The 13,877-nt window shown below is 50.3% G+C and overlaps 3 protein-coding genes across 3 annotated transcripts; 2 read left to right on the forward strand and 1 right to left on the reverse strand.

Annotated features, from left to right (window-relative positions):
• Window positions 1-3,518: 3,518 nt before the first annotated feature.
• HOO65_010217 (regulator of g protein) lies at window positions 3,519-5,009 on the forward strand (the record flags this gene model as incomplete). The annotated part of the gene is made up of 3 exons (XM_071005793.1): window positions 3,519-3,778; window positions 3,885-4,072; window positions 4,156-5,009. The coding sequence occupies 3 exons, from the start codon at window positions 3,519-3,521 to the stop codon at window positions 5,007-5,009; spliced, it is 1,302 nt and encodes a 433-aa protein (XP_070862039.1).
• A 713-nt stretch (window positions 5,010-5,722) lies between these two features.
• Window positions 5,723-8,248, reverse strand: HOO65_010218 (glycosyl hydrolase; the record flags this gene model as incomplete). The annotated part of the gene is made up of 2 exons (XM_071005469.1): window positions 5,723-7,792; window positions 7,865-8,248. 2 exons carry the CDS (start codon window positions 8,246-8,248, stop codon window positions 5,723-5,725), a joined length of 2,454 nt encoding a protein of 817 aa, XP_070862040.1.
• A 1,237-nt stretch (window positions 8,249-9,485) lies between these two features.
• HOO65_010219 (Superkiller protein 3) lies at window positions 9,486-13,717 on the forward strand (the record flags this gene model as incomplete). Its single annotated transcript, XM_071005285.1, has 3 exons — window positions 9,486-9,601; window positions 9,684-11,647; window positions 11,745-13,717. The coding sequence occupies 3 exons, from the start codon at window positions 9,486-9,488 to the stop codon at window positions 13,715-13,717; spliced, it is 4,053 nt and encodes a 1,350-aa protein (XP_070862041.1).
• Window positions 13,718-13,877: the final 160 nt, after the last annotated feature.

The following is a 13,877-nucleotide window of genomic DNA, read 5'->3' on the forward strand; positions in this document are numbered from 1 at the left end:
CTGGAAAGGCAGTAACAGGAGAAATGAGGTGAGACGTATGGACAGAGAACAATAAAAAAAAAAAAGAAAAACAACAGGAACAAAACGGGGGAGCCATCCGTGTTAGAGACGATTCAACACCTTAGGGTCTATACACACGGTAGGGTTAACTTGGCCGAAGCGACGCCGATATTCTCTCGGCATTATGTTTCAATAGACATCTTCTTTTTTTTTTTTTTTTCTCTACCAGCACTCGATCCTTCTGCCTTCTGGCCGATTGCCTTCCGGTCGAGACGTAAACCACATTATTTCCACATGTGTTGAGTATGCCCCCCCCCCTTGACGCCTGGTGCACATCCCCATTAACGTTCACCATGAATAGCAGATGTGTGTATGTACTGCGAGTTTTTTTTCCCCTCGGTCGATCTAGATTCGATGACTGCCAAGAAGCCATAGGCGGTGAGGGAGAAGCATAGGACAGGTGGGAATAAACCAGAAAAAACGGCGAATAAAGTGCTCACAAGCACAGCCTTGAAGACACCTAAAGATCTTGGATCCGGTGCTTGTTCAGCTCAGTTCTCCCCCCTCCCCCCATCATGTCAAGGTTTGATTGCAGCTAGGAAGTCAACCGCTTATGATCTTCTAATTACAGGCTGGCTGTAGAGTTGCAATGTCCAAAGGACCCCAACTGAACGAAGGGCTTGCTTGTTATTCTGCTTGGCATCCCCTGCTTAGCTCCCCCCTCCTGAGCGGTTCCCTCTCATGTCAAGGGTTCGAGTGGTGCCTGACCCGTTGACCCATGTCCCTGACCCATGTCTGCCCCATGTGCTCCTAGTGGCGAGAAGGGGATGGAGAAAGAGAAAGAGAGAGAGAGAGAGAGAAAGAGAGAGAGATGGCTTCGAGTGTTTTAGCTATGTCGCTTGTTTTTTTTCTTTTCTGGTTGGCAGCTTGTTGATCAAAGGCCACTGTCGTACATATATCAATATAAAAGCACGCTTATTAGTAGCAACAGTAGTAGTATTGGGATAATGGCGGTGATAGTCGTCCTTCTATTTCAAGGCTGTTAGAATCGAGTACGGAAGTACCGTATCTGATCTCATAGTTATGCCATAACTTGGCATGTTGTGTAAGCTGTAATGAAATGCGGAGTTTGCAGCGGCAGCGTTCTCTCTGTCACAAGCTAGCCCAGAGACAGGAACAAAGACAGAGACAGAGACATGGGGTTTTCGGAAACAAGGACAGGATGCCAGGATGCAATGGCTGCTTTGAAGCGCTTTTAATCAGGAACAGCGCAGGCGCCCTTCCAGAGATATTTTACGGACTTTGTCCATGTATTTTCTTTTGCCGCTCGAAGCCAGCAAGACCCAGGGACTTTGGACTCCCCAAACGGGCATGTCAGTTGTCGATCAGTATGACACTTGTAGGGAGGCAAAAGAAAGATAGTAGAGTAAGACGGGTATCCAGGTTCCAAGTGTGCTTGTCACAGAAGTCTGAGTGAGACAAGCACTAGGGCAAGATTATGTCATAGCGAATCATTGTTAGTGCAAACAATGAGTGCGATTGCAGAGGTTGTCTGCACATGCTGCTAGATACACTGTGTATATGGGGGTGTAGGCAACGCTAGTCAACGGCACATACTAGAAGTTGGCAGGCTGTTCATGGTACGGAGACATCGCTTAGATGCACCATCTGTCTACCTACCTGTCGAGCTAGCCGTTTGTATGGCTCTTGCATGCCGGCACAGTAAAGAAGCAAGCCACACGCAATTATCAACCAAACCACCACGTTGAAGACATATCAACAGCACGTGAAGAAAGGAAGGGACGGGGGTAGAACAAGATGCGTGGCTGAAAGGGAATTAATTGCCCATTCTATTTTTCGACAGAGACCAAGGGCTAGGAGGTAAAGGCGAGAGGGCGAGCATGAGAGCACGAGAGCACGAGGGAGAGTTGGACAGAAAAAAGGCTCTTGGCCAGGGGCTGGAGCCAAGCACCCAAGCATGAGCAGAGTGGAGGAAGACACTCCTTGGGGGGGGGGGTTTTTTTTTTTTCCTCTCTCCCTCTAGACTCTGAGCTTCTCCTTTACTTTGCAGGGGGTTTGCGGTAGCCAGGTGTTTATCTTTCTTTTCTTTTCCATTGTGGCGTTGCATGTGCAAAGTGTAGATCTCGACGTCAAGTAGTTGGGCATGTGAAGATTTGGGAAGGGGGATGCTTTGTCTTTCCTCGTGCCTTTCTTTCGAGCTCTTTTCTGCAATTTTCAGGGCTTATGCACGAGGGATGAGAGTGGCGATCTTACTTTTGGGGACTGGCGATGAGGTTGGTTGGGATTGTTGAAATAGGCGCGAGTGACGACGATTCTGACTCTGGTCTAATTTGATTTAATTTATTTCACACCACTGCTATACCTTCCCTATCAACACCGACGGTCGCCTCCTCCCCCTCCATCTCTCTTAAGCCAAGTAAGATAAGTGCTTACTGTTCAGCTCAGGGCCATATCTCTTTATCCTACATCACATTACGTTGCACTGCATTTGGTATCGCTGCATAGGCTCATCCTCCCCAGTGTCCAATACGCACGCACAATAGATCATGGTCCAGGACTGTACGACGATCCTGTACTCATTGGGACCATATGCTACCTTTTTGAGCTGCAATCTGCCCTGCAAAAAAAAAGCCCCTGCTTGCTCTCAGCTAATCGAGACAAAGGACCTGTCTGTTTTTGAGAGAAGGGGGGGGGGGCCTCTCTCTCTCTCTATGTAGCTGTCTACTTGTATACACGTTATGTCTTTGCATCTTGTCCTACAAGTTTGCCACTTTAACATGAGGATACGAGAGCTCCCTCTCCCCCCCCCCCCAGAACAGCCTAGAACAAAAGAGTATGGTATGGGTGAAGACGGAGACACAAAGGGATAGGGTCAGAAGGACCAGAAACATGAGTCTAAATGCAAGGGACATCATAAGAGCCAACAGTAGGGAGAGAGATGGAACAAGGGATGGCTCGACAAGTACTATGTATGGCTTTGTATTGTACTGCAGTGTATTGTGTTGCGTTGTATTGTATAGCACACTGTACTAACCAACTATGCATTTAGTACTGGCTGTGGACGGCTAAATATTAACAAGGCACGAAAACTAAGAACAAAAGAGCGTCGATCACTTTTGTGATAGCTGCAAGAGGCAAAAGATTCGAGCCCTGGCAAAAAAGAACTCTGGCCAAGGGGACTAGCAAGTAAATAACAAAGTACCTTGGTGAAAATTAAGTTGCACGCCCATAAGCCCCAAAGAAGCTGGGCATATATTAAAGCTAGCCGAGTCCAGTTCTCCTGGCGTTTATGGAAACCCAACCTGGCAAGTTTGCGTTGGCTCAGAAATCTGTACCGTACGTACCGTCTAATAAAGGCCAAGTCGAACGGGTTCTACCATACATCACTGTTTGCTATCGAGTCCATCCGTCTTCACACCTTATTCTTACCTCACCTCGCTTCACCAAACCAAGTCCGCCAACTAATCCTCTCGCCGAGACTACGCACAATCTTCGCCATGTTTTTCGTTCGCCTCCCCGACTGGATGTCCTGGTACCAGCGACCAGACTACAAAGACATCCGCCTCTACTCCAAGGCCATCGGCGAAGGGGAAAGATCGCCAAGCCCCGACATGCGGTCCAAGAACACCGTGCCGCCAAATCTGAGGCTCGAGCGAGTGCTGGACAACAAGACATGCAGCCCTATGTCACTGTACGACTTTTACATGTATCTCAAGTATGTCGAGCACTCGCCTGAGAATTTGGAGTTTTACATCTGGTAAGTCGCACAGCCTATCTAGCCCTCAGTGCTTGCCTTGCCGCCTGCCGGCTAGCTTCCCTTGCCACGCCACAGGGCCATCTGACACGCAAAATCAACTGTTCAGGTACAAAAACTATGAGTCCAAGCATTCCAGAAGCAGGCCTTCTTCCATGAAGGCGTCTATTGCTCCCTCCGATATCAGTTTACATGAGCTCGGTGAAGGCATGGGCATGTCTCCCAGCGAGTCAGACGGAACCATCTGCCCTGAAGATGAAGAGACCGACGCTGCCTACACTGTTGATGCTGAAGTTGGTAAGTTAACCCTCACCCTCACCTGGCGCCACGCTAGTGTTGACTCGTTTGTACATGACCTAACACCATTCTGCCTCACACAGCCAACGTTACTCGCGAACAAATTGCCGACCTAATTGGTCGCCAGGCTATGTGTGGACCTGGATCCTGCACGCCGTCCTTCGCCGACCGTCTCAAGGATGCCGTGCGTGGGATCATGCCTCAGAATGAAAAGACCGAGGGCCAGTCTGGCAACAAGAACACGCTCAACATCATCAACCCTTCGACTCGCGGTGCGCGAGCCGAGCTCAATGCTGTCATCAACCTGTTCCTGTTGCCCGGCGCGGACAAGGAGCTTAACATCCCGCCTGCCATGCGTGACCGCGCTCTCGCTTCCTTGCAACACAGCACCGACCCTGTCCATCTTGCCGGCATCGCCGACCACGTCTACATGCTGCTGCGTAACTGCTCGCACCGCAACTTCATCCGCAAGGGCATGGGAAACGGCACGCTCGAGACCCTGTGCTCGTCTATTCTGCTTGGCGTTGTGCTGACGGCCCTCGCGTTTCTCGTCCTTTTCATGCGTGCCTTTACCCCTCACAGGGGGGCCCATAGCATGTTCGAGGCCTTCGCCCCGTGGCCGTTGTGGTGTTTTGGCATGAGTTTCCTCCTAGCTGGTATGCGCGGCTCATGCTTCTTCTTGCTTATGCTTAGCCGACGCCAGGCTTTGCCTTGGGAGCGCTTCGATGATAGCGCCTCCATAACATCCAACAAGAGCAGCTTGATGAAGCGCGTTAGTCGACACATGATCTTCGATCGTAAGCTTAGGGTTAAAGACCAAGGCATGCGCCAACTGCAGCAGCGGATCATTGTGCAAAGCGTGCTGGGCGGCTCCATCTTTGCTTCGATATGCGTGCTCATATTCATTTTCTTGCCCATATGGAAGCAGACTGTCTAGAGCCCTAGGTCGCTCGGTATGCCGTCTGCATAAACGGGCTTATCCTATCCACTACATCGACAAACTGGGTTATGTGGTTGTAGGCTCGGCCCGCTTCGTCATGTTCCACTGTTACGATATCTTTCCTTGTGTCTTTTTTTTTTTTAGGTCTTGTTGATTCCCCAGCTGTTTTCTTGTTTACTTTGGTATTTGTATGGCCAACTTCAGGTCCGTCCGTACGTGGCGTTTATTATCTGGGCTCCTTTTGGGGTAGGCGTTGGGTGGCTCTCGTCTTCTTGGCCGATATTCTGGTCTCTTCGCTCGCTACAACTTCTCTTCTTTAGCTTTACTCCTTTGTTCAGTTTCAATGTACATAATTTCATATACACCTTTTAATTTTTTAAGCCGCTCACCCTGCATGAGCCACTGTAGTGTAGCCAATAACCAACAGAAATGTAACGGGCTATTCAGAAACAATGGGCGTTTCACCCTTGGCCAATCAGCAGCATGTTGTTATTCAGGCTTGGTCTAAGGTAGCAGCAGCAAGTCTTGAGTGAGGGATATGATGGATAAGCCTTTCGTCATATTATCGTACGTAGGCCAGGAAAAACAAGGTAACAAGCATATGTACGTCGACGTAAAAAAAAGAGGGGGAAAAAAAGATGAAAAAAAACCAAAGCAAAAAACGTCAAGGGCTTACAATATATGTAGACACTCCCGCCATACTGACCTACCTACATTAGCGTGCATGCTGACATTGCACCAAAGTTGTAGCTATTCTGGCACTGTTCCATGTACCCCGTATCCTCTGATGCGCTGTCCAAGTTTTCAAACTTCCTTACCAGCCCTGTGATCTTGATGCTTTGCTCGCCGCCCTGATGCCACCAGCGCAGCTTCTGAAGCAGTGCTCCTCCCTCGCCTATTGTCTGTGAGGAAGAGCTGCCGTTTTTGCTCCCGCTATCCTGCTCACACTCATCACCCTCTCCATCATCTACAGACACCTGCCACTTGCCCGACGATACTTCCACGGCATATGAATCACGCGGGAAATGGAACTCGGGAAGGAAGATAATCGTAGGTGCTTCAGCCCTGGCAGCTGCTGGCGCTTTCAGTTTAAGTTTGAATGTGCAGCTGCGGAGGTCGAATCCGTACTGCAAAATATTCCCTACGACGTACATGGGCGTTGGTCGTAGAAACGCTTCAGCAGCACGATAGCCTGGGGCATTGGTCAAACTGGGGTCCTGGCCTTGGCTGGACGCTGAACTTGACATTGGCGGCGGGCTGGCCATAGATTGCCTCAGGTTAGTCGGTATCACTCTCGCTTCATCAGCTGTGGCGCGCCGTGATGATGACGCGAGCAATGAGGTTGCAGGTGCTGAAGCACCATCCTCTGATTCTGAGGCCGTCGCATCATCGTTGGCCTTTGTCAAGCTCAGGTTAGAGTCCAAAGCCAACGAGCTCCGCGGAATGGAACTGACTGGAAGAGGTTTGTCATCAAGTGAGAATATGCTCAAATCTTCGCCGTTCCACTGGTCGCCTCGGGCATGATCGCTGATAGCGGTGTAAACCCAAAGACAATGGCCTTCTAGTAGTGAGCTTTCCACACCATAATAGTTGGCATCTAGAGCAGCTAGCTGACTGCTGTAATCGCCTGTTTTGTATGCGTGCTTCTCGTCCATGTCGTATGGAATTCCAAATTCTGACAGAACGCATGGGTGGTTTCCCATACGATCGATGCCCTCTTGTCTTAGGCACGCAAGCTGGTCTCGGAAGCAGTTTCGGATTGCTTTCTCTCCTATACGTAGAGCAAAGGCGGGATGTAGATAACGGCCACGTAGAAAACCGACGACATCAAGGTTCCACGTACGGTTCCATTTCTTAGTCATAAGGGTGATACCATCGTAGAAATGTGGTGTGAAGCCCATTTTCGGGTCTTCATCAGCCGTGCCCTTAATGCGAGGGGGAAGTTCAAGCGTAGGGAACTGCATCAATACGATGCAGTCTGGGTGTTCTCGCCGCACAGCAGCCTTGTATAGCCGCCAAAAGTCCATGAAATACGTATCGGTGAACTCGGGGTGGTCGATTCTTTTGCCTGTGCGCGGATTTTTGCTGAAGTAGTCCTTTCTCAAAACAGTATCCGTCTCTGGATCCCAGACTCCGTGTTGCGCCCACAAGCACTCGCCTAGTTTCCAGCCCGGGTCTCGTGTATATTTGTACCTGGATTCATCGTAGCCGACGGGAAGCCATGCTTTCTCTCCCCGCGGATCTACTAGCCTGGTGCCTGTTTTGTACGGGCCCATACCGCCCATTGCCCACACATCAACTTCGCAGGACCTTCCTGAGCCGGTTAGGATCGCTTGCCAGATAGTCGGACATGTGCCTTTCTTGAGAGGGTGTTCTTTTGGAATGGCGCAGATGTCTTGGTAGCCGACAAGGCCTCGGTTGGGCTCGTTCATGCTCTCCCAGCCAACGACACATACATTATGGAGGTCGCCAGCCTCACGGATACGCCGGTTAAGATGAGACACGGCGGCAATAAAATGGCCCTGTAGGAAGTCCTGGATGTTGATGCCATTGATGATGCATTTTGGCGCAAAGTCACGACCGCCAAAAAAGAGGGTAAAAATTGTGGCAGCAGCAAGACGCCAGTAATTTGTTGACCAGATCATTTTGGGGAACCCGTCGGGATCTGGATATACGTTCTGCACAATAGCAGCCTCCGTTGCGGCGAAGCTTTGTGGGTTAAGGCCACAGGCGTAGATGGTCCAGAGAGGAGCGCCAGAGCCACCGCAGAAGCGTGCCCACTGAAAACAAGGTTAGCATATATGAGGTGATTGAGCTGTGAAGAGCTGCAGAGGGCGAGCTGCCCAACATACCACATCCTGGTGCGGGTCCATAAATATGAAGAAGCCGTACTGCTTTGCTACGCGTAGAATCTCGATTGTATGTTGTATCCATTCTTCGTCATAGATGCCCGGCCCTGCCGCTTCAATAGCCTCCCAAGTAAACACGTATCTCAGTGTATTGTACCCATGTCGTCGGATGCGGCCCAGATGTTCGTGGGCATCACTCAGGGGGAATGGTCGCTGGTGGAATTTGACGTTGTCGCCATCAAAGAAGTCCTCGCCGTCGTATGAAGTCTGTTTAGGTGTTGATGGGAGCTTCGCATCGCCAGCACAGTTGATACCGCGAAGCACGACCTGGCGGCCATAACCGTCGCGAAACTGGCCGTCTTCAATAGTAAGCCGAAACTGGGACATTGTATGTGTGGGCGGAGGAGGGCTTGATGAAATTAGAGAGGCCTAGAATAGAAACAAAGGTAGCGGATACGACGTCAATTCTGGCGACTATGTTGCTATGACTTTGGAAACTGTGCAACGGTTGTTCTGCGCTGTTGATGCTGTTGTCGCTGCTGCCGTGGCCTATGGTTTTTTTTTTCGAGATTCACGTAGAGTATATGTATAAGCGTATGTATGAATGGATATATCGAGATATTAGTATCACTTGGTCTCAACAGATCGCTGGCTGACGGCAGGTCGGAGGGTTTTAGGGCAAGGACAAGAGGACCGGGTAATCGACGGTGTTTGGTTTCGGAGTTAATAGTAAACGAAGGCAGCACAAACCCACAGCACAGCTAGACACGCAATTTTGGCTACTGGGCCGCAAGGAATCAGGAATCAAAGCCAAGACGAAAAAAAAGATGCCTGCCTAGAGAGGGGATAAGACAAATGTTTGTGAAAGCCTGGTGGGATGTTAGGTGCTTTTACAGTCACGGTTGGCGCTTTTGCAGTGGCTTGGAGAGAAATATGTGAGAGGCTGAATGGGAGGCGGGTGGGTTGCCTGGGTACAGAACAGGAAAGAAAGGCAAGAAAGAGGAAGAAGGAAGGGAGCAAAGTTGGAGAAAGGGGATGATGACGTAGGCACCTTCCCGAGAACAGAAATGCGTGCTTGATATGGGATATCCGTGGTGTTTTTGAGGCTGTGGCCCAAGCTAGTTATTCTTAGGTTCGTTTCATGTCCTTGAGCTGCCATTATCCATCTTTTGTTCTGGCACTACCAAACATCTTGTCGATGCATCTTGGGTTTCTTGAATGCCTTTGTTGATCTGCGCAGTCCGAGCTTGCCGTGCTAGTCCGAGGATGCAGGGTTAACAGGGATACCACCAGTATCAATAGGGTTATCGGGTAATTACAGGCTATACCATCCCGCCTTGTGTTGCTTTGTCTGGGACTTGGTGGGGCAGCTCTTGAGCTATGTCTCGTAGAGAATGAGGTCAATCTGCTTAGTTTCCATAGAACTCTAAACTTTTTGGTTGTCTGGCGGACGGCAGATGCGTTTGTGCACCTTTTGCTGATGACATAAGTTCTGGCTTGATACCTCTTACATGTACACTCTTCTGCGTCTATTCAACTGACGATATTGTTCAGCCCCTGTCTGTTTGTACATATATATATATACCCAGTCCACAGAGCTCCCACGCCAAATACTGAAGAAAATATGGCGACTAAAGCTCAGCTCAAAGCGCTGAACGAGCTCATCAAAAAAGAGCAATATACTCAAGCTATTTCCCAGGCTAGGGAGATCATTGCTCGAGATGGGAACCAGGCCAACGCGTGTGTACTCACCTTTACTTCTTTAGCCCCCACTTTCTCTTTGCGTCGCTCTTTGCCCCTTCTATTAACACTCTCTTCCTAGACACCTGCTTCTCGGCTTTGCCCTGGAAAAGACAGAGCAGTTTGATGAGGCAGAGGCTGCCTACAAAACCGCGGCCTTGCTGGTGCCCAAGCTACCGGCAGCATGGCAAGGAATGTGCAAGCTTGCCCAGAGACAAGGCGCTAAGCGTCTGGACTTGTTCAAAGAGGCGCTGGAGAGTCTAATACCCATTTTTGCTGACGCTGAAGAATATCCAAAGGCTCGCGAGATCCTCGAACGGTACATGGACCTGGCCAGAAACTCCGATAACAAGATGGACTATGTCGAAGCTCTCGAGCTAACATGTCCCGATAACGCCGCTTATCCTAGTTTGGAGGGTCTTGTGAAGCGTCCAATCGTGACGTACGACAAGATGATTACCATTATTGAAACCGAGGAAAAAAAGACCATAAACAGGCTCATTGGTGAGCGCAGAACACGATTAGGCGCTGTCTTCAAGACTGTCAGCCAGGAAACTAAATGCGAGGTGTTTGCTCAGAGCAAAAGAGAGCACTACCTGCGTCAAGCCATCAATTGGTGCAGTGAGGACGACGTTAGACGCAGTTACGAAGAGAGATTATTCCAGCATTGCCTGGAAAAGCTCACTGTACTCAAGGGTGGCCCTGAAAAGGATGTTGCCCGAGAAAAAGTGCTGGAGTGTGCCAATGGCATGGTGGTGGTCAAACACCCCTGCAGGCTCGGCTGGGAGATTGCCTTGGATTGGCAAGACCACAAGGAGCTAACGGATTATGATGTGAATATCCTGCGAGAGTACTGCCGATTTTTCCCTGACAGCGATCTGGCAAAGGTCATCACTGGCTTTCTCACTAGTCAGCTATCCCCATTTCCACCTGAAAAGACAAATTCGAGCCCCGAGCCGAAGCGCGAAGATGATGGGGACTCTAGTAGTAGCGACGACGACAACGGCGGTGTTTCAACGCTTGTAATCCCTACAACAGAGGCTGACCGCGTCGTCATTATGACTAATGGAATAGCCTCTAGTGAATCGCTTCTGGCATACAGGCTTGTGGGTGCCTATTACCAGTACTTGGAGGAGTGGGAGATGTGTGCGGAACTCATGAGAAAGGCCATTGGCTACGCTGCCACTGAGACGGAACGCTGCGGCATGTCCTTCCTCGAGACCATCGACACATACCGTATTTTCTTGGGCACAGCCTTGGTTTACTACCAAAGTCCGCGAAACCACCCTGAAGCCATGAAGCTATTCGAGGCTGTCATGGACCGGGACCCAAAGTCGACCGCTGCCATGATTGGCACTGGCTTGATTTTTGAAGAGGAAGAGGAATTTGAAAAGGCGTCTGATTTCCTCACTCGTGCCCTCAAGTGTGACCCCACCAATATCAAGGTTCTATCAGAGGCGGGGTGGGTGAGGGCTATGATGGGACAGTACGATTTAGCGGAAGTCGAACTGCGGCATTGCCTCGAACTTTTCCAGAATGAGAAGCGAAAGGACTTGAACAACGAGCTTATAGCCCAGATCCAGTACAGAATCGGCTTCTGTATTTGGAACAGAGACCCTAGTTTTGCTGCCCGCAAAAGTCGCAAGGGCGCTTATGCGTACTTCCTAGCTGCTCTCAAGAGTGACTTGAACCATGCCCCCTCATACACTATCCTTGGTCTGTATTATGCTGACTATGCGGGGGATAAGAAGCGTGCCCGCCGTTGCTTCCAGAAAGCTTTGGAACTATCTGCCAATGAGGTAGTCTCTGCCGAGCGTCTAGCACATTCTTATGCTGATGATGGCGACTGGGAAAAGGTAGAGCTAATTGCACGGCGTACCGTGGAGTCCGGAAAGGTCAAGCCACTGCCTGGCTCCAAGCGAGCCGGTATTTCGTGGCCGTTTGCAGCCATTGGCACGGCTTGTCTGAGCAAACACGAATACCCTGAGGCCATTGCAAGCTTTCAGACTGCATTACGGATCTCTCCCCAAGGACTACCATTCGTGGGTATCTTTGGGCGAAGGCTATTATAGGTCGGGCAGGCACGTGGCTGCTATTAAAGCTATTATGCATGCACAAAGCCTAGAGGCTGAGAGATCGATAGGAGAGCTGGGAGATACGTGGTTTACGCAATATCTTCTTGCCAACATCAAGAGAGAACTTGGTCAATATGACAGCGCAATTGAGCTGTACCGAGAAATCTACAAGACACACACAGACGAGCATGGAATCATCAATTCGCTACTTCAGACTCTTGTTGATGCTGCTTTAGACGCTATCGAAAAGGCGCTTTTTGGCAGGGCTGCACAATTAGCACGAGATGTGATCGAGCTAGGTAAGACTGTGGCGCCTCTAGTCGATAAGTCCTTCAACTTTTGGAAATCGATGGGCGATGCCTGCTCTGTGTTTGCTTCCGTAAAGTCGCGCATTGGAGAGTTCCCAATTGCAAATATAGGGCATATTGTCAACACACATGTTGCGACCAAGGAATCCGACAATCTATTTTCAGAGTATGACCATATCAACGTGGAACAGCTCCCAGCATCAGACGAGGGAGAGCCGCTTTTGAAGTGTCTACACTTTATGATTGTATGTCAGAAGAGAGCCATATATGTTTCGGCTTCAGATGCCCATGCCCAGGCTGTGGCTTACTATAACTTGGGCTGGGCCGAGTACAAGGCCCACACATGCCTTCCTCTGCAGGATCGTGGAAAGCCCAGCAAGTTTCAAAAGGCAGCTGTGCGCGCCTTCAAGCGTGCAATTGAGTTGGAGGCAAAGAACTCGGAGTTCTGGAACGCCCTGGGCGTTGTCACGAGTCAAATTAACCCGCGGGTGGCCCAGCATGCCTTTGTGCGCAGTCTTTACCTGGATGAGCGAAACTCTACTACATGGACAAACCTTGGTACCCTAGCTCTCATGAATAATGATCTGGAAACAGCTAGTGCAGCATTCACGCGAGCCCAGTCAAATGATCCCGATTATGCAAATGCCTGGATGGGCCACGGCTACATTTATAAGCTGCTAGATGACGAGGACGAGTTCCGGGGACAAGTAAAGCATGCCATGAGTCTCTCAACCTCGTCTAACTTGGCTGTGCGGCAGCAGTTTGGCACGCTCATGTTCGATCACATCCTCAAGACGCCGGACTCCAAGCTTGACGTAAGCGTGCTAGTCGAGACACTCTTTGCTCTGGGCCAAGCTAAGGCCTTGGACCCCGATGAGTTAATGTATACCCACATGTACACCCTCATCCAGGAACGCTTGTATGATCATGCCCGTGCTGTTCAGTCGCTAGATCTCCTTTGCTCTACTGTTGAGGCCCAGTTCGAGGCCACCGAAGATCCAGAGCTGCTTGGCCGCTTTGTCATTGCCAAGGCGGACCTTGCGCGGTCCTATCTAGCCTCCCAGGACTACGAAAACGCCATAGAGGCCGGAGAGATGGCTATCAGCCTAACAGACGAGGTTTCGGAGCAGGAACTAACTACCGAGCAGAGATCCAAAGCACGTCTGTCGGCACATCTCACCGTCGGCCTTGCACATTACTTCAACCGGGATGTGGACTCTGCTGTCGGAAACCTTCAATATGCGCTAGAAGAGACTAATGGAAGCCCAGATGCCGTGTGCCTGCTAGCGCAGATTCTATGGGCAACAGGGACCGCTGAAAATAGGGACCTTGCCCGCGACAAGCTGTTTGGGGTTGTGAACGCAGTCTCCAATCATGTCCCCTCTCGTCTCCTGTTAGCCGTTATTTCTGTTCTAGACGATGATAGGGAATCACTCGCGGCTGTTGTTGCTGACCTCAATGTCATGCGCATGACTGCTGGGTTTGACGAGGCTATGTACAAGAACATTGGTAATGCTCTTGCCGCTATTGAGGCACTAAAGCCCGGACGCACACTAGACGACGTCAAGGAGCAGATGCAGACAGATATAATGCTACACCCTAGCCTCCCACATGGATGGATCAAGCTGTCTGAGATAGTCTCGAGTGATGCTACACAACTCACACAGGCTAGTGTCAGTGTGGCCTTGAAGGGCGTCCCCCCCCCCGTGGCAACCTTTGTGCTAAAGACGTAGCGCTCGCCTACGCATCTACTAAGAATGCAGCAGATGCACAACTTGCTGTGTTCATGGCACCTTGGGTTATGGATGGATGGCAGTCGCTAGCCGAGGCGGTTGTCAGAGGTAGAGAAAAAACACAAGCGGCAACAATGTAGATCGGGCACAGGGTATGGTA

The sequence above is a fragment of the Ceratocystis lukuohia genome, assembly GCF_044167205.1.
Source record: "Ceratocystis lukuohia strain C4212 chromosome Unknown Supercontig1_pilon, whole genome shotgun sequence".
Taxonomy (NCBI): domain Eukaryota; kingdom Fungi; phylum Ascomycota; class Sordariomycetes; order Microascales; family Ceratocystidaceae; genus Ceratocystis; species Ceratocystis lukuohia.